Source organism: Paroedura picta, chromosome 14 (assembly GCF_049243985.1).
Source record: "Paroedura picta isolate Pp20150507F chromosome 14, Ppicta_v3.0, whole genome shotgun sequence".
NCBI lineage: Eukaryota > Metazoa > Chordata > Lepidosauria > Squamata > Gekkonidae > Paroedura > Paroedura picta.
This window is the reverse complement of record NC_135382.1, coordinates 30,510,374-30,530,630: the sequence shown is the minus strand read 5'-3', so window position 1 is coordinate 30,530,630 and position 20,257 is coordinate 30,510,374. Positions and strand designations below refer to the sequence as shown.

General features: G+C 42.8%; 1 protein-coding gene across 5 annotated transcripts in view; it reads right to left on the bottom strand.

Moving 5' to 3' along the window:
• The window catches only part of RANBP10 (RAN binding protein 10), a 44,660-nt gene that overhangs the window by 16,259 nt on the left and 8,144 nt on the right, over positions 1–20,257 (bottom strand). For 2 of the 5 annotated variants that reach the window (XM_077310721.1, XM_077310720.1), the window contains exons 3-5: positions 18,187–18,239; positions 7,860–8,027; positions 3,680–3,702 (exon numbers count right to left, since the gene is read on the bottom strand). In XM_077310721.1, coding sequence (XP_077166836.1) covers positions 3,680–3,702; positions 7,860–8,027; positions 18,187–18,239 — 244 coding nt within the window. Of the gene's footprint in view, positions 1–3,679; positions 3,703–7,859; positions 8,028–15,542; positions 15,622–18,186; positions 18,240–18,409; positions 18,674–20,257 lie in introns of those variants that run through there. The other 3 variants (XM_077310722.1, XM_077310724.1, XM_077310723.1) reach the window with 3 other exon arrangements.

Below are 20,257 nucleotides of genomic sequence, written 5' to 3'. Positions count from 1 at the left end.
GCCCACCCGGGGCCCTTCCCTTTACCACCCTCTCCAGGCCCTTCATTGGCAATTCTGGGAGGAAGGGTGGGTCGATATGACCATACCTGGTCATGCCGCCTGATAACTCCCACCTGTTTGGGAAACCCTTCCTGGCCATCAAGAAACCCCAGGTTTTCACGAAAGCCTGGTTGAGAAAGCCTGTTTTAGACAAAGCTGCTTCTCCTTTCCCTACCCACCACTTTCAGTTTTTAATACACATTCCCCAGCTATGCTTTTTTGTGTTTCTGCTGCTGGAGGCGCTAATCTTTTGCAACTCCCTCCTATCAGCACTCTAAAAACACCAAACAAAAAGAACTTTCCTAAGGCAACTATCAGTTTCACAACACACACACACACACAAAGGTCTAAACCCACATCTGACTGGGCCAGGCTACAAAAGTATTTTAATCCAAAGGCTTTCCCTAACACAAATCAAGAGCAAATTGTGATTTGCTTCTCCTTTTACCAGAAAATGAAGCCACTGCCATTCTATCACACAAAGAGAAGGACGATTGTGAAAAACTGATGACCCAAATATACTGGTTGTGTTTTTTGTTGTCGTTTTCTTCATGAGACTGCCGCTACCTTCAAGAGAACAGAGTGGAAGGAATGGAAGAACTGAGTGCATGGGAAGGAGGGAGAGAACCTAAGGGATAAACCCAAGGAGATAAGAACTCAGAAGTACAAAGAAGAGAAGGTTCCTGAGAAGGTTAGATAGAGGCAGCAGAGTGAAACCCAGGGAAACCAAAAATATTTTTCTAGCACAAAGCGATAAGATACTGCAGCAGGGACAGATTCAGGCAAAAGAGTGACAAGCTTAATATAGCCAAGTGTGCCATGGAACTGGAGAAAAGTTTTTGTCAGTGCAGGGGAGATGCACAGCCCTTCCTAGCATTTTTTTGGGAAGAGAGGATCAACATTCTCAACTATCCACCGACTCTGTTTCCCTCCGCAGTGGAATGGAAATATGTTTCAGCACCTATTATCTAATCTGGTGAGCATTTCATCCAGAAACCGAATGTGATGCCTAAAGGGAGTAAGAATAGGGAATATTCAAGTGTGACACGATGCAGTCACAGCCTCCAGTTGTTGGATGTGCTGTAAGACATGGGAAAGGGACCTGGCCTGCACAGGAACGTACTAGAAATGTTTTCGCTTGAGAATAAGGGCTGCTAAAGTTATTTAAGATAATGCAGAAGGCAGGCCATGCTCCTCCACTGGCCCTAGCGCAAGCCATTAACGCTTTCTGAAAGAAATTAGGATGCAATAGCTGATGAGAAATCCAAATGTAACAGCAGGAAGAGCAATCAGATTTTGAACAGCAACGCAAACCTCGCCTCCACAGCCTCCTGGTATCGACAGCTAAAGAAAAACTCAGCGAGTTCTGGACAGCTACTTTGTAATGATGTAACTGCTCTTGAATGTTTTCCCAAAAGGGGGGGGTGCAGGGAAAAGAATAGGGAAGGAATTATTACTGGACACTGGAAAGGCCCATTTGCATAGCTAGAAGGCCTCAAAACTATCTCCAGCAGATAAGCTGGACTGCAAATTCCACTGTATTGACAAAGATTTCATGGCAAAACAGAAAGAAAGACAGACAGGGCAAAACAAACATAGCACGGGGAGTTTCTTCCTCGGTTGTTAAATGGATGCCTGCAGAGGCAATCAAAGCAAGAAAATGCAAGCAGAGCAAGGGAGCAGTGGTTTGGGGCACGATTCCAGCAAGGTATGAGATACCCTGCAACTGGAGACAGCCAAGCTATTACAGAGACAGCTGTTCTTTGTCTTCATGACATGGCTATTCAAGAGGTCTGCATTTCCAAAGAGCCCGGGGCTGCTTTACATACTGTGCAGAAAAAAATCATAGCTGTCATGTAGAAAAGTTTGTTATAATGTATGGAAAACACCATCTGGATGGGCATGATTACTGGGGCCAGTTTGCCAAGGCCTGGGATTTTTTTTTCCTTTTCTTGTTTACAACCTTGGAAATAATTAGCATCCCCCCCAGGTGAAACAAGGCATTAGCATTCCCTGTTTAAAAAATGCTCCGTAAACACTTGCAACACTGTCAGTTACATATATTTGATCCTTGACTGCATAATAATAGATTCCGAGACTATGTGCTGCAACTGATGTGGCATTGCGACAGTCTTCAGCCCATGGGTTCATGACTTTCAGGTTGGTCATGGAGCCCTTGTACTTGTTCAGCAGCTTTTCGGAAGGACCTGCTGCTCCTGCACGTGTGCCTGCCTCACCCGCTCCACAGCTGCAGGGCAGCAACAGGGTCATATTCTCCAGGAAGAGGGGATTGCTGAGAGACCCAACTGCTTCCTGGGTTCACAGGGGGTCATCTCAACATGTGACAGTCATGTCATGCTCTTGCAGTTTAGGGACTGCCATGCTGCCACTTAGGGGTGAACACAACCAAGCTAGATTCAACTAAGCACCTGAGACCTGCTTTTCTATAAATGTGGGTTGGGTTTCTTTCCAGAAATTATACACTGATCTTTTTTAACATATAGAAATCCCAAACTTCTATGCGGGCAGTAACAGCATCATTTTTGTTGCTATCTCTGGATTCTGATCCTGGGATAATATTATTCTTTTCACAGCTTTTTTTAAAGGAATTCCCTTGCTCTACAACTTCTATAAAGGTAAAAGGTAAAGGTATCCCCTGTGCAAGCACCGAGTCACGTCTGACCCTTGGGGTAATGCCCTCTAGCGTTTTCATGGCAGACTCAATACGGGGTGGTTTGCCAGTGCCTTCCCCAGTCATTACACCTTCTATACAGCTTTTATTTTCCATTTGTGCATCTAAGTGCACAATTGTATTTTGGTGCTGATGTACAAGGTACATGGGAAAGTAGTGATTTAAATGCACACACCCTGATCACACGTGAACAACTCAACAACAAAAAGTTTACAGAACAAAGAGCTTTCGGATTACCACCTATACCAACTCTCTTCTAAAGCAGGTAAAGCAGTCAGGTATCTTTTGCTCAGGCTAAAAAGGAAAATCTGTACCTTGCTTCACTATGCTCACTTAGTTACTGGGCTACATTCCAACTTGCTAGCACATGAGACAAGATGGTTTATACAAATGTGTACAGCTCGAACATAACTTAATACATCAGAATTTATTTTATTATTTAATTTATTGTATTTATATGCCACCCTCCCTGTTTCACTAACTTACACTACAGCAACTGATTAACTTAGAAGTTAATTTTTAGTCTGCTTAATGCAGCCAAAGCAACGGTATGTAGATATTCAAGCTAATCTTGTATCAAAATGAACTGAACTGAACTATTCAGGTTGGGGCCTTCTTGTTCTGTTCTCAAAAACCTCAAGAGGATCTTGTTAATCTGTCAAACTGTAAAGCATCTTTTGGTAATTTTACTTAGTATGTTATTAGTTGTCCCCCCCCCCCACTCCATGTCCCTAGAAAATAACAGGAAAACCCTGACAAAAACTGGTAACTAGCACACTAGTTTTCCCCAAAACTTGACAATCCTGATTACAGTGAAAATGCCCCATTCAGACAGCCTAACTCAAACTCTTTCCAGATGGTGTGGCAAAGAAGAGAAATCAGCACAACTCATTTCCCCCCATCCCTTCAATTTGCATCTTTTATTAAAATACTGAAAATTGTACTTACAGGGAGGTCTGTAAAGGCTATACCTGTGGGGGGAAAATATTAAAATTAAAAGACAAAGGATTTTTCTTTCTTCCCACTGACCTACAACTTTAACTTCTTACACATATTATGCCCTGCTAACAGTTGCCAGATTGGCCCCCTGTAGGAAAAAACAAATGGGTCAGAGTTAATCAGGATCTCCCTCACAATCCCATGTTTTCTGACCTCATGTCCATTAAGGCATCACTGGTCCTCAAGCTAACCTACAACTCATGACTGATGGGGGAGTTTTTGTTAACATAAATTACAATACATTGTGTGTCATTGAGAAGATTAAATTCCCAACATCCATTTCAGAGACCAGACGTAGGATCCTCAATATATTTGACCCTGTGAAAGAGGTGCCAGCTTGAATGAGCTCTCTGGCAACCAAATTTGGAGGATCTGCACTAGGAACCTGCAGAAAGGTTCTCACAGTTTGCCTGCACAAAATATCTACATTAAAAACCCAATCTCTTATTGGAGAACCCTGCCTAAAGATCCAATATCAAGGATGTCACTTTAGGCAGTATTCTCCAGTGTGGTGCCCACGGGCACCTGTAGAAATTTTTCCAAGTGGTTTTGGACCAGCAGGACCTCAGCCTGGTCACTGGAGATCTGGCTGGCGATGCAGATTTTTTTACAGCTGTTTCAGCAGCTGCTGCCACCACAGCATAAAGCTATTCCCTGCATGACTGAGAAATGCTAAGTGCCTGCAAGAACGTATTTTTAAACAATATGTTTATTTTAAAAGCCATTCTGTTAAACAGAATTTCTGCCTGAAATGGTGAAGAGTTACTGTTAGAGTTATGCATGAGACTACTCTGATTCTGGTGGCAACCATTTTGCGGTTGTGCCCACCAGACTCAAAATGCTTGGGGACCTCTGAGTCAGAGGCCTGTCCAAGATCAGGGAAGTTACAGATACCTGTGATATATTAAAATCCCAACACAGCAGTAATGTCAGGGAGAGTGCTGCAGAACGTTTTCACTGGCCCTAACAAGCAGTTCAAATGAAACTGACGTCATGAGAGATGAGCATCCAACACTCACTTCTAAAAAACTGTTCCAAGTTAAGGCTTCAACATCTTTGAAGCATCCTGCGTGTGAAACGGCTCTACAAAATACTCCTATAGTTTCCTTTATTCAAAAGAAAACTATGTAGCAAAAAGCTAATGAATGCCCAGCAGTCGCTTAAGCAAGAGCCTTTAACCTTGAAGATGTCTTCAAAGCACACCTGGAAATTTGGAACCAGGCTGCTGCTGCCTCAAAGGAAACCCCTTTGGGCAGGGTGTCACAGACCTGGACAGAGGCAAAGATGCACGTAAACAGATATATTTGCTGATAGCACGGGATATGCTTTGTCACCCTCCTTTCTTCCTAAGAAAGAAAAGCATAACTGAGCTCTTGAAGGATCAGTTGCAAAGACTGAGGTTCTTCAACATGGCAGCTGTTGTGTGCAAGACTGAACATAGCAAGAGATGTATTCAGCTTACATCCTGGGACAGGGATGCACTCCACCCACACCTACTCCCCCCTTAAGAAGTAGGTTTGAAGCTTGTGGGTGTCTTGAGATTCACATGGGCATACCGGGGTCCCAGTTTCAGCTCTGGCCAACAATGCCCTGCAGACTTTGTGGACAGGATTAGTTGGTGCCCAATATGTCAGCTTCCAATAAGAATGAAGTATACGTCTAGAATGAATGAGCCAGGAAAATAACCACGATTATTGTGCCACATTCCATCTCTGGGATTTTTAAAAATCCTAACTTTATCCATCAGCCTGGACCCATCTCCACAAGGACAAGAATACACTGAACGCGTTCACATTACCACAAGATGCTTTACTCTATTTCTTCCCTTCCTGCTGGCATCGCTCTTCGCACTTAACCCTAATTGGGGCTTGCATGAGAAGCTGCCCGTCTCTGGTGACACAGTTGTTCTATAGGCATTTGGAAAGCTGTCACCAAAACAGGAGCATCTCAGGACAGACTGCTTCTAGTTTTAGCCAAGGACAGCAGCTTTAACACGTACAGGACCAGCAAGTGCTGCAGGGCTCGAGACAGACAGCAATCTATGAGGAGGAGCAGGGTCAGGGGGGAAAATATAGAACTAATGTGACTGCGCCAAAGCATCTGATTAAGGAACAGATTTCGGTACATATAACCTTTCTAACAATGACAGGGAAGGGGAAAAAATATGCTTTCTTTAAAGAAGGAATGCAAGAGCTTAATGTAACCAGAAATTGGAACCTCCTAAACACCTGATGCTGCCTTATACTGAATCAAACAAGTGGTTCATCAGGGTCAATATTGTCTACTCAGACTGGCAGCAGCTCTCCAGGGTCTCAGGTAGGGGTCTTTCACATCACCTACCACCTGCTCTCTTTAACTGGAGAGGCTGGGGATTGAACTTGGAACACTCTGTAAGCCAAGGCAAGCAGTTGCTCCAGTCTTCAGCCATAGCCTCTTGCCAAACCTCCAGTGATAGCTAGAATTAGCACTAGCGGGGACCACAGTTCAGGAACCCCTACCCATGTTATATAGACATACAGGCCACAACAGGGAAATTAGCCTAATATGTATTGAAATGCTGAAATTAGAAGAGGACCTCCCATGTTTTTACTACAGGGCCAATTTCTCTGTACTCTAACTGGAGCTGAATTAGATCTAGAATTTGACAATGATCCTTCATGTCCTACAAGAAAAAAATCTCTCAGGCCATGACCGCAGGAGGTTCAGGAATCAATGCAGGGAGAGATGAGAGGTGCTTGATATTTTAGTAGATAGGCGGTGGGACTATTAAGAACTGCGATCTTGCCCCAGCTAATACTTCCCCAGTTGAGCCCCCACCCCCAATCTGAATGCAGATTACACATCTACTGAGCACGAAATTTCAACTTGTATTTCTGGAATGTCGAAATACCCCTGATCCTGGGTCAATGCAAGATAGCAACCTGCCTAACTGGATGTTTTGAGACTATTTCCCAAGTAAAAACAGAACACCACATTTGGAAGCATTCACAAAGCATCTGTGAAGTTATTCAGGCAGCATGGATTTCCATAGTGGATTCCATCGTGTTCTCACTCAACAGAAGGAAAATCTATTCGATCTTTGTGCCAATTAACAAGCTACAAGGGAGTGCCTTGCTATTCTATTCAATGCATCTGATTTGTCAGGTGTGGTTGCTTGGCCAGTAAAACACAGAGCTTCAGATTCTTTAGGATGAATGTTTATTAGAATCCTTGTCCCACCTCCATCTTATATATGCCCTCCCCCAATAAAAGCCTGACAGTCTGCTGTAGCATATGCAGATAAATATCTTTTGTTTTAAACTGTTCTTGTTCTAAACTAAACTGAGATCAGGAGACATTGTGTGTGTGGTGGTGGTGGGAGTTTCCTTTCAGTTCCTTAAGAGAAAACTAGTAAATGAGTCCTATTCATTAGTAGGGGTTCAACAGAATTACCTGGTATTTTGTGTTCGATGTGACTGGGGGGGGGGAATAGGACGGAAAACTCATGCTAGCTAAGGAAGGAGATATAGGAGTAAGAAAGATGGTTAATGAGTGCCTACATACAGAAATAATTAATGCCACTATTTGCAACTTATTACTAGGGATGAGCAAATATCTAAAAATTCTGGCTTGGGGAAGCCCCAAAACCAAGCTCCTGAACCAAGCCGGCCAACAAGCCATGGCTGGGAGAAAGTGGGAAAGCGATCACCCCCCCCCCCCAGCACACACTGTGAAGTGAAGGGGAGATAAATATTTAACGGCTTGCAGCCAGTTAAATCTAACAGCTGACAGGTAGACCTGCCCTGCTCAACTGTTAGGTTAAAATAGCATAAACAGCCAAACCAAACCAGATTTTAAAATCCAGTAAATGTTCAGGGAAAGTGCCTTCTCTGAACATTGGTTTAGGGGCTACTGAGCCACGTTCATATTAAATTTTGGCTCATGAGCCGGTTTGTGCCCACCCCCTAGCTATTAGCACAAATAATTACGTTGGGCATTCCTGAAGACTTGGAACTTTTCTCTAAAAGTCTTGGCTTTTGAGTATAAATTAGAACTTGAACTAGGAAAGTGAACAGCTGTCTACTTTTTAATTAAATATTAAAAATAAATACATATATTTAGTTGTGCCAAATGCCTATTAGTTGCCTACCTAAGCTGTGTCCGTTTTTTGTGTAGAAGCAGGTGTTGTTGATGAGGTTCACGCAACAGCCAATCACATCTCCAGTAGTGAAAGTTGGACCGTAGGGCTGCCCTGTTCCTGAAGAGCAGAAGGAGTGTCCGTCATCACCATGGTAGCCGTAGGAATGTTTATCCCAACCTGGGGAAGAAAAATATAAGGAGACAAATCATAAAGGTGGCAGGGGCAGCACTAGTAACAAACATGGACATGGGAAGCTCAGTCTATCAGGAAATGCAAACCACAACAGCAAGCATGCGTCAAGTAAGGATACAACAAGCAGATGTGTAGTTTGTGTTTGTCACAATGTTCTGCTGTTGAAATGTGGGTAGTACTTTTCATGAACTTTCCTCTCTCAAATTCGAAACAATATTTTGGAGCACAGTCCAGAAAACTTGGAGACTACATTTACACACAGCCTGAGTATGAAGTCTCCGCCAGACAAGCTAGTGGCAGGTGCTGTTGACTTTTTTTGCTGCTGAACATTTTAGTTAGTATTTGGACTATGTTATTCCTCCCATCTTCATTTTAATGATCTTTTAATGTAGTTTGCTGCAGTAGCCGAAGCTGGATTTGGCAAAATGTTTTTATGATGTTCTATAATACTGCTTTTATTGTTACTGTAAGTTGCCTTGGGAGCTACGTAGATGAGAGCAGGGGATATAAATGTTTTAACTAAAGCACTAATGTTTCTTCAGTAATTATTGCACAACATGCACACGATTATATATTCCAGAGGGGTAGCCATGTTGCTGTGCTGTAGCAGAAAACAGCTTACAGGTAAAGGTATCCCCTGTGCAAGCACCGAGTCATGTCTGACCCTTGGGGTGACCCCTCCAGCATTTTCATGGCAGACTCAATACGGGGTGGTTTGCCAGTGCCTTCCCCAGTCATTACCGTTTACCCCCCAGCAAGCTGAGTACTCATTTTACCGACCTCGGAAGGATGGAAGGCTGAGTCAACCTTGAGCCGGCTGCTGGGATTGAACTCCCAGCCTCATGGGCAGAGCTTTCAGATTGCATTTCTGCTGCCTTACCACTCTGCACCACAAGAGGCTCAAACAGCTTACAAGGATAGCTTAAAAGACTTACATATTTATTACCGCTTAAGCTTTCGTGGACAACACTGCATAAATTTGTTCCAGCTTTAGCAAGCCACAAGCCTCCTGCTGATTGGAAATTATTATTTGGAATGTGTTCATTTATATACTGTCCTCCCTTTTGGCTCAGGGCAGTCAACACTGAAATATTTCCAATAATAATGCCAAATAATAGGAACGTTAGGATTGATCAGTAGAAAAGGGAAATTAGGCCAATAAAGAGCGCAGTGGTTGGATGTGATCGAGGTGGACACCAGCCACAACATTATACAACTAAAAGGAGCAGTGCAGGATCAAAAATCATGGCAGCAGTTGTGCCATAGGAATGCCAAGAGTCAGAATCGACTGAATGGATAACTTCATCATCATTTGGAATCAGTTTTAGATGATTTTATTTTACTTAATTTATACCCTGTTTCCCTCCTCAGTGAGGACCCAACGCATCTTACATTGTTTATCCTCACAACAACCCTGTCAGGTAGGTGAGGCTGAGAGAGACTGACTGGCCCAAGGTTACCCAGCATGCTTCGATGGCAGAGTGGGGATTCAAATCTAGGTGCCCGAGATCCTAGTCTGGCACTTTTGAAAAAAGAACAGAAGGAAGGTGCAACAATTATTTTAATACATGAAATGACACTGCTATGCGACAAGGTTGATTTTTAAAAGTTGTACACATGACCTCAAACGCTAAAGGAGGCTAGCTTCACATGAACTCACAGGTATAAACAGTGTAGAATATTCTATAGTATAACTGAGTATATTCAAATGCCTTTTGGCTTCATATTTTCTTCATGAAAGATGGATTGTGCCATTGTTTGCTGTAGAAGCAAAGTCAAACATTACACGTTACGTAGGGAAAGCAACAGCAGTGTTCCAGGCTTCAGTCATTAACCATCATCATAAAGCATAAAAGCATTAACCATCATAAGCATAAAACTATGGACTGCAAACTCTAGGACTAGCTAATAATGCAGCATCTTGCAGCAGAAATCTGATATTGATGTGGAAGATCCAGAGGAAACAAGCTCTCGGGTGTGTTTGTGCAATTCCAGAGAGGCTGAAATTCTGTGTTCTATGCATATTGAGCAGGCTGAACACTGATACAGACCATTAATTCTATGAACACTACAGAATTTCAGGAACCTTAATATGCTGCAGAGGAATGCCTTCTCTGTAGTTGAAGAAAATGTTGATTTGCAAAATTGCGTTCAATTAAAAAAAAATTATTACAGAACAGCAGAGTTTCGGTTGAACAACCATTGCTTTGTAATTAACCCCCTCGTGTTCAACTGTCAACCTGCTTCTTTCAGAGTTCGGGTAATTCCCATTATTTCCTTAAGAACCCATTCCTGCTGATTTGCTTTCCCGGTACAATGGGTTTTCCCCAGATGCCAGAACAGAGACTCTTTGCAAAACCTCTCACTTCTTCTCCACAGCCATTTCCAAGTGGATTCCCTTTGTAACTTCTCCCCAACAGAATTATTTGCCTCATACACATCCCTTTTCTCATGTCTCCCGAGGGTATTTTCTTCCCTTTGGCAAAGTATGTGAAAAGAATGGAAGAGAGCGAAGCAAGTAGCATGTGCCTGCGAGATAAGAGCATCCTGGCAGCACCAGAATACGTCCTCAAATGACCCAGTCTTAGGTAAGCGTGCCCAATTTTGCTGGCAGACAGAGTGGTTCAGGGGTACAGGGCACCATCACAGGCTTGCAGGCTTCCCTGATACATCACAGAGGTTGAGGCAAGAACTGCATATGTCGATGTATAATGATTCTAGCAGTCATCAGTCCACCCCAAGGAGCAGTTATTTTAAATCACAGCTTCACACACATTTCAGAACTGTCCAGAAATTGTGTTCAGAATGCACAATGTCCTTTTTAAAAAGGACACTGATTCCTTATGTGTTTATTACGCTGTACAAAGTGCGGCTGATAAAATGAGAAAAATAATTCCTTGTCTAGGTCAAGAACTGAGATAAAGAAAAATGAAGGTATTTGCTGTTTGCAAAGCAGGGATATTCCTAAGAGCCCATTCTACCTACCTGCTGTCGGTTGCTGGGCAGACATACCTATCAAAGTTTCCACTGAAATCAGACCGTCTTGGCATAAGAATCTGAACCACGACAGCCTAACCTCTATACCAGTTCCCCAGATCTCTTAACTATGGACGTCAGGCACAGGGTTACATGCTTCTCTCCAATTGCATGCCTCTTTATTAATTTCCCCCCCCCCCACCTTCCAATGATTGCCATCTTAAGAATTCAAAACAAGGTCCTGAAACAAGGGTGCAAGCACTAAAAAGATCAATACTGGAGGCGGGAAGAAAAGGTGCATGTAAATCCCTGTGGCTCACTGTGATTTCCTTAACCACGTTTAAGAGAAAGGGGGAAACTATGTTTGCCCTGCCAGTAATCCTGCAGGAAAACTAAGCTGGCCATCAGCCCTCTCTGGATGTGCAAAACAGAAAGCAGATTTACTCTTTGCTGGGAAGGGAATGGCATTGACATGCATCTTTCTTGCTTGGCTGGAAGGTAAGTTGACTGAGATGAAGGGCCAACTGTGAGCCTCTACTAGTGACTCCCACACTTTTTCAGAGCAGTCTGCTGCCAGCAACGGCCAAGAATAAGCCCCGTGCACCGAACAGAAAAGCTGAAGGCTTCTCTATGAAAGCCAATCTTTCAGCAGTTGGGGAGAAGGCCTCTTTGTCTAAATAGAAGAGCCTTGTAGTTACAGAACAAGCTCTTGTGCAGCTTCCAGCAGATTTACATTCAGCCACATACAGCAGACACATTCTCCCTCCCTCCCTCTTAATGTAAACCACAGAGATTCCAGTCAAGGAGGTATTGAAGCATCATGTTACACAAACCACAGTCAAGTCATCACGGACTAAATATACTCAGCTGTTCCACGGGCTTGTATGGGCTGGCGGAGCAGGATCTTACCCTGAGAGGAAAGCTACCAAAATAACCCACAGCATGTTCAGGACAAAGAGTCCCAGGAACTGGGAGTCAAAACATGTGAATTCTGTCCCCATGTTCCCAGGTCATCAGCCTGACCACTGAATTCTTTCTAATAAGTGGATTTCATGTTGCTTAGCCCCATATTAGTTGGTTTATGGTTAAATGGATACAATGCATATTGTGGGGCATTCCGTACAGTTTGCGTAGTGATTCCACTTCCATGTTTTTTTTATTTGCACTTTTAATTTTATTAGAACATTTATAACCTGCCTTTGCTCATTTCAAAGCAGCTGATGACAGACATTGAAAAGTTCTAACTGAAACACGAAGCAAATAACAGACCCCAAATCTTTCCCTCCCCTCTTAAAAAATTGCTGCTGTTCCCTCCCCAGTTGGCAAGCTTTGCAGCATGGCAGCTGGAGATCTCCAAGGAAGAGGTTCCCCTCACCTCTGTAGGGAGCCCATTCCGCAGAGCTGGAAGAAGGCTTGTGTTCAGGTGAATGTTAGGCTGGCCGCCCTAAGTGGTGGGGCAGCCTACAGATGGGTACAGTTGGCAAGCTGCAACATTATCAGTTGTCTGAAGTATTGCTTCCTTTACCCTTTCTGTTGAAATCTCAGTATAGCCATGGCCTAACCAAAACCAGTGCCCAAGCACATGACAATTTAAGTCTCATCTTCTGACCACTTATTTCACTATCAGGCTATCCCAAATACCATCAACACCTTTATCTAGGATGAGTCAGATCTCCTTCACCTAAACAACCCTTCCTTACTCATTCAGAATCGAGGAGGAACAGAGCAACCTACTTCATTCTTCGCTGCCACAAGCTTGTAATCATCTAATTTAAGAACGATGAGCAACATCTGATGTTGGCAACAATAATTTCTGGAGAGAACACCCATATGACAACTCAGCAGAGGAATCCCCAGTATTTCTCAGGATTCTAAAAGTTACCACACCCTACAGGAAGTGCTCCTAAATCAGCCCGTCCAACAGGGGCATCTGGATAGTCTTTTATCCACTCACGTTTTCAGGCCAGGTTACGGACAAGGAGAGTAACCAATAGGAAATGGAACTTGATGGGTCAAGAGAATCTACAGTAATGGTGGTGATTTAAAGCAAGAAGGCCACCATACGCATTTGCTTGCAATAAATGAGATTAAACAGAGGGTTTTTTTCCCCCAACCAGCAAAACTGTTAGGAAAGAGGCGTAGCCATGGATTCAAGAGAATTTGCAAAAGCCCTTAAATGGTTTCAGATTTGCCCATAACCTCCCCCCTCCACTAGTGTTTCTAACTGGTTTGAGGTTCCACTGTAAGCATAACACAGTCAGAGTTTGTGAATTTGCCAGCAGCTGATGTTTATAATGACACTCAATGTAGAACAGAAAACTCAAGATGCCAAATGGCACATCTATGTGAGATTCTGAGCAAGATTTTTAATTACACTTAATTCTTTTGCTACTGGTTCTAAAATGACCATATTCCTTTGCCTCTAGGGAATTTAAGAGTGTTAAAACACTCCTCTTTACCTCAACTCTCACCTCGAGAAGACAATATAGAGCTTAGAAGTGGAAACAATACTACCTTTACAAAAAAGCAAGCATAGTCAGTCCTCCTGCTCATCCGTAGCCAAGGTAAATAAAAGCAATAACCCAAGTCAACATTTTGTGGAGTGTTCAACAGAATATTTAAATTTAGACAACTTTGTCTTCTACGGTTCTTCAGACGCTATGAAACCCAACAAAAACTACAGGAGATACAGGGCCAATGTCTTTTGTTCTTTCCGGATCAGGAACAATACTAAACTGGGGCAATTTTAAATCATTTACATGAAAAGCAGCATGTTGACCCTTTAATTTTTCCACTACTTTTGCTATACTAAAGGTGGACTTATTTCCTAATAGCTAACAGCTCTGTCATCAGAGCACTGAACTGGCACAGTCAACAGAATACTCGACAGGATTCAAATTCCAGATGAGCCCTGAACCTCAATCTCTGGAGCAAATTCTAGTTGCAGCCATACAAGTAGCCACCAGACTACTGGTGACTAAACTAGGTTGTTAAACATCCAGGTAGGGTGAAGAACACAAATGTGACACACAAAACATTTTTTTTTAAATCTAAGAGAAAGGTTGCAGAATCCACCAGCTAATTCTGCTAGATAGTCCTCGCTGTTTGTTTTTAAAGAACAGAGCTGTACAACTTGTCATCCAAACTGAATGCAACCCACCAGCTATGTTATGACCCCTCACCAGGGACTTCAATAAACTTATAACCCGGGCTTGCAAAAATGGGGAGGGAAAGATCAAACAACCTGGAAAGCAGCAATGCATGGGGGCAAGTGTTCTGTGGCAATCTGGCAGGCCACATACTGTTCAGGGGAAGTGGCTGCAGCTCAGTGGCATAGTGTCTGCTTGGTCTGCCTAAAGCTTCAGGCTAGATTTCCAGCCTCTCCGATAAGAATGGCAGGTGATGTGGTTGGTCAGTCAGTCAGGTGGCAGGTAATGTGAAACACACCTGTACCCGAGACCCTGGAAAACTGCTGACCATCTGAGTAGACGACACTAGCCTGAATGGGCCAATAATTCAGTATAAGGCAACTTCATGGCTACTTGGCAGACCCAGACATCAGTGATTCCAAACACCTTTATATTGTAGCTAATGGCCTTGGTTCTATTTTAACTGTAAGTTACCTGAAGTAGGTCTCTGGACAGCACACACATAAATTTTCTAAACTAGCAATTTTCAGCTCTGTGTATTTACTAAGTGAGGTTCTACACATGTCATGTGGAAACAGGGAGAAATTACTGCCCTCCCTTCATTTTATTTATTTTTGGATTTATATACCGCCACTAGCCAACAGGTCTCACGGCGGTTCACAGTAAAACATTAAAGTTGCTCCTTATATGCTCACATTAAAAAACATCTGAAATGTGTTCCGGGAACAGGAATCATTGTGCGCAAGGCTTTGCAATTAACATCTGGCATCTGTATTGATCCATTGTTAGACGTTTTTGCTGGAAAGTCCTGATCGTGTCCTGGATGTGGGGCCAGTAAAAGGACACCCGTGGAGGCTGTAGACAGTTGAATTTCTAGCAACTAGCCACAAAGGAGCTGAATGGCCATCACCTGCCAAAAGCCCTGCATTTAGCATGAATCACATGGGTGCTTCCTAATAATGCTCGCAGATGTCGCCTGACACTATGGTTTGCATGTGACCTTGTAATCATATGCAAATGCTAATCATGTGTACAATTCTGGCTTGAGCAAGCAACGGCTAACACCTAAGCATTAATCAGCACCATCTAGCAGTTAAAAAGGATGAGCCACCTACTCAAACAGCAGATTCCAGAATTAAAACCCATGGATATAGAGAAAACAGGCACTGGATGAAGACCAAGTAAGAGCTATTGGGTAACAAATTAAACTGTTATCTAGGGATAGGCAGCTAACAGCTCAAGAGTTCAGTCTATGCTCCTGCATGTCCTTCCTCATCCCAGTACCTCTCCCTGCCAAGATCTCTAACATATCTTTAACCCATCCTCTCCCATGTGAATAGTAACTGTGGTCTGGAAGTCCTCTCTTATCGTTTACCTCATTCTAGTACTGAGCCAAAACACATTGTGCATGTAAAGTTCTTCATCACAGATCAATGAGCATTCCCTCTCCAGAGGAACCGTCTGCAACAAAGACACAAATGCATCCGTTTACTATGGCAGCCATGATGCTTCCTTGTGTTAGAATCAATCCTCAGAATCCAGCCTGATAGCGAAGAAGTGAAAAAGAGCAGGGGTCTGGAACCTTGCTCTTTACTACAAGGAGTCTCAAGGCAGCTGCAATAATCTATCCTTCCTCTCCCTACAACAGATACCCTGTGAGGTAGGTAAAGCTGAGAGAGCTGTGAGTGGCTCAAGGTGGCTGCATGTGGAGGAACGGGGAATCAAACCTGGTTCTCCAGATTAGAAGCCACCATTCTTAACCAGTACACAAACTAGCTCATATATATATATATATATATTTTAAAAAGTATATTATGCGGGGAAGACAGACTGTGAATTGGTTGTTGAGCAAAAAGACTGCCGAGGTGCGTGTTGAAGTACATTGCTCTGTGTCTGTTCCTGAAGAAGTGAGACAAGCTTTTCAGGCCTTACCAATGGCCCTGATTTAAAAACAAAACAGAAAACAAAACAGAAACCACCTGCTGAATGAACAAGGACTACTTAGGTGTTATTGACTAACTGATGTTAATCGCTAAACAACTGATCTGAAATACTAAGTGTGAGCTGAGGTATGATATGAGGCGTCTACACGACTGGCAATTATCTATTCAAATGTGCCATAATCATTAGGACGGAGTGGAGTGATCATCCTGACAGTACCAACTCTATGCAAAGTCTATCGCAGCACGGATTCACCAAGGACTTAAGTGTTTGTCAGAAAGTCCACAGTTCTTTCTGAAGAAGTTGACTTTCTTGTGATGAAAGGCTAAACAACTTCTTGTTTTAGAAAAACAGCAACTTAAGTGGGCAGGGGTGATGATAGAGGTCTATAAAATTATCAATAGGGCACAGGGAGTACCCAGAAAGACCTCTTCCTCCCTCTTCCATAATATTAGACCTCAAGGATACCCAATTAAGTTGATGGGCAGTACAGACAAAAGGAAATAATTCTTTACACAATGAGGAATTAAATTGTGGTGTTCACTGCCAGTGGACATAGAGATAGCCACAAGCACAAATGCCTTTAAGAGGAAATTAATCATTGATGGAGCTATCCTCTAAGAATCTGCCTATTAGCCATGATGAGTAAAGGGAGCTTCCATCTCTTAGGGGCAGTAAACTTTTGAAACCCAGTGCTAGGAGACAACATTGGGGGAAGGCCTTGAATTCTCTCTCTTGCCTGTTGGCCCTCCAAGGCTGTTGTGTGAAATTGGACACTGGACTAGATGACCTCTGGTCTGATCCATCTGGGCTTATGTACTTTTGGATACAAATGAGAAAAAACAACACCATATAATACTAGATGGAGCCTACATGCATGGTGCCATCAACTTGCAGCTGACTTATGGTGGCCCCTTGGAGTTTTCAAGGCAGGAGACATTCTGAGGTTGTTTGACATCCCCAGCCGCTGCACAGCAACCCTGGACTTCATTTGTGGTCTCCCATTCAAATACAAACAGAGGCTGTCCCCTGCTTAGCTTCTGAGATCTGATGTGATCAGGTTAGCAGGTCAGGACTTGCCATGTATTACAATGCAGTAAAGGTAGATTCCGGTGAGTAGCCGTGTTGGTCTGAAGTAGCAGAACAAAATTTTAGTCCAGTGGCACCTTTAAGACCAACAATGTTTTACTCAAGGTGCGAGCTTTCGTGTGCAGGCACACTTCCTCAGACAATGGATCAAAAATCATAAGAGTACAGATACAAGGAGAGAGTGGATTAGTAGGAAATTAGTAAACAGTGTCACAAAGACATGAAAGCTCACACCTAGAATCTTAAAGGTGGCACTGGACTCAAGTTTTAGGATTCCTGCCAGAGAACACCTATCTAGTTTCAGACCCTGAAACAGACTTTTTCACAATATAAGCATTAATACCTCACAATTAACCCACAGCAGCCTTGTTAAAATGCACCACAGGTGCATAACAAGCACCTGGCACTCCAGAGAGGAGAAAAGCAATGGGTGGCTAGTGGCATATCACATACTCCCCTACCCAGGGCTGAATTTTATCAGAGCCCACAACCTGCTACTAATCTTCGCACAGGAACAGAACAAGCTCTACAGCTTTAGCATTTCCAGAAACATACAATCTTTCACCAGGTAGCATTTTGTAGCAGAAGGAAAAAAATGTCATAGTTGCATGTTCATCTGGGAAGCTGCAATGCAGAAATGTAAAGACAGATGGCCTGATGGGAGAGTTTAGGAGGACAGAAGCAGAGATGCATAAAATGCTGTATATCAGAAGAGTACAAGGAGCAGGCCAAAGCTGATGGTCATGTTCCCCTGTTCCTGGACACAAGATCAAAAGCCATGAGTATACTTTTAAGAGGCCAGTAAACCAAGACCTAATCACGGAAAAACAGAAAAAGGCTTCGACAATGAGGTCCTTTTTAAACAAAACTCCGTATCTGGACTCTGCAGGAAATGGGGACTATTTTCCCTCTTCTGAGAGCTGGACAATTTCAGCACAGTGAAGATTAACACAGCACAGACCCAAGCACAATTCTTAACAATGACTCACCGGGAAGTCTGTTCATGTTGACACCTTGGGCTGAGAGTCCTATCCCCATGTACCTTCAAACAAACAGAACTTTGTTAGTTCAGTAAATAGAGAACAACCAAGCAAGATCACACAAGGGCTACTCTTCCTACTGGAAGCAGGGTCTGAAAGGGAGGAAGACGCTTCAAGTTATCACTCAGCAGAGACTTTGGTCAGATCCTCTCTGAAGGTAAACACAAAATACCTTGGACGGTTGTCCTGGGCAACAGTCTTCATACCAAGCTTTCGTGGCGGGTTTAGCAAGCCCTCTCTACCTTTGTCAGCCGCTCACCAGCTCTCAGATATTATGAGGGATATGTTGTTAAAAATGTAGCGATGGGCAACTGATATAAATTATTACAGTTAATAACCTTCAGGGTTGAGAGACTTGAAGAGGGACAAGTTGGGTGCAACATAAACCTGGCTGCATACTCTTTACACCAGCTCCCCTACCCTTGACACACACAACAAGCCAAGAACAGCAGTTTTGTCAACACGTAAAAATACATGCCTCACCTCCAGCTGCAAAGAGCATGACTAAGCAGGGTAAATTGTCTAATGCAGATAGTTCACGCGAACCCATTATCGGCTACAAACAGGAGTGCTTCTCTACCACAGCCATCCCTGGTTCAGATAACTCCTGGTCTTCTTACAGTGTGAGACCTGGCTTTAATAATTACTAGAAAAGGTAACCATTTTGACCGGCGATAGCCCAAAGCATTGTAACAGAGAAGTTTACTCTTCCATGGCATTTTACATACACTGTGGATACTGCTTTATAGAAGTGAATGCCCCTGCCAGAAAGGAAAACATATCTGTTGGGAAAGAATCCATAGTTCTGAATTTTAATTTCAAGCTTCATTCCCTGCTGTCATAGGCCATCCACATAAGGTGCAGCAAATTCGAAGTTCCATCTTGCAGAGCAGAGCTGTCTGCGTTATATAAAGGTGTGAAAAGCATTCCTGGCAGATTGCAAAATCATCAGATATGAAGAGTGACTTGAGACAAAGCGTACATGTCCTATTAAATTCTTTGACGAACCTATTAATGAAGCCACCTAGAACAGAGCTGCTTACCTGGCTGAGACCTGATTCAATTAAAACACTATGTTCTTACCTTTGTACTCAGAACAAGATACCTAGGCACCTAGCCATCATCTGGATGCGTAACAAAATCTATTTGCTTTGAACACGAAATGCCTGTACACTTTTCAAGCTTCACACACTTCCAAGAATTGGCCACAGAAAACCTCTCTATTCTGCCTCATTTACAGACTATAGAGGTAAATGCCGAGATTATTCAAAAAGTTAACACCGTTCATTCACTACACCAATCAGCCATGTGCTAAGTGACCTCATGCACTTCAGAAACATAGCCTTGTCCTTAATTAGCACTTTAATCATGCATGCTCTCTAACTGTTCATCAAGCCCCAGCACAGAAAGGCACCTCAACAAATATATTTGCAGCCAGATTCATTTGAAAGCTTAAAAATAAGGCAATTTTACAACACAAAAACATTTTAAAGGTACAACTCTTCTAGACACTCTGACATCGCATGTTATTAACGTTAGCAGAAGTGCATTTATACTTATACTGGTGATTAAGATAGGAGACATTCCTTTCATTTCACCAGTCAATATATCTTCTAACAGAAAAAAAGGAGCTCGACTGGGCTTGCTCCGTTTGGCCAGTAACTGCTTTTTTCTGCCAAGCAGCTTATTGGGAAAGGAAAGCAAGTTACTTTATGTCAGCATCAGTAATAGCAAGGGAAATTTTTCTGCGCTGTGCCAAACAATATAGAGATTAAAACTAACACCAGCAGTTAGTCATTTGGAATAATAATATTTAATGGAAGAGTCAGAGGGGTGAGAAACTGGAATATTTTAATTTTTTTAAGCCCGTTATTTTTGTTGAACTGTACATGCATTTATGATTTATTGCAAGGCCGCACAGCTGAAAAACAACTAACACATTTAACTATAAGCAGATAAATCTATTACGTCCAGACTTACGATATCTTTTCTTTAAACATTAAACCTCCATTGACCAAAA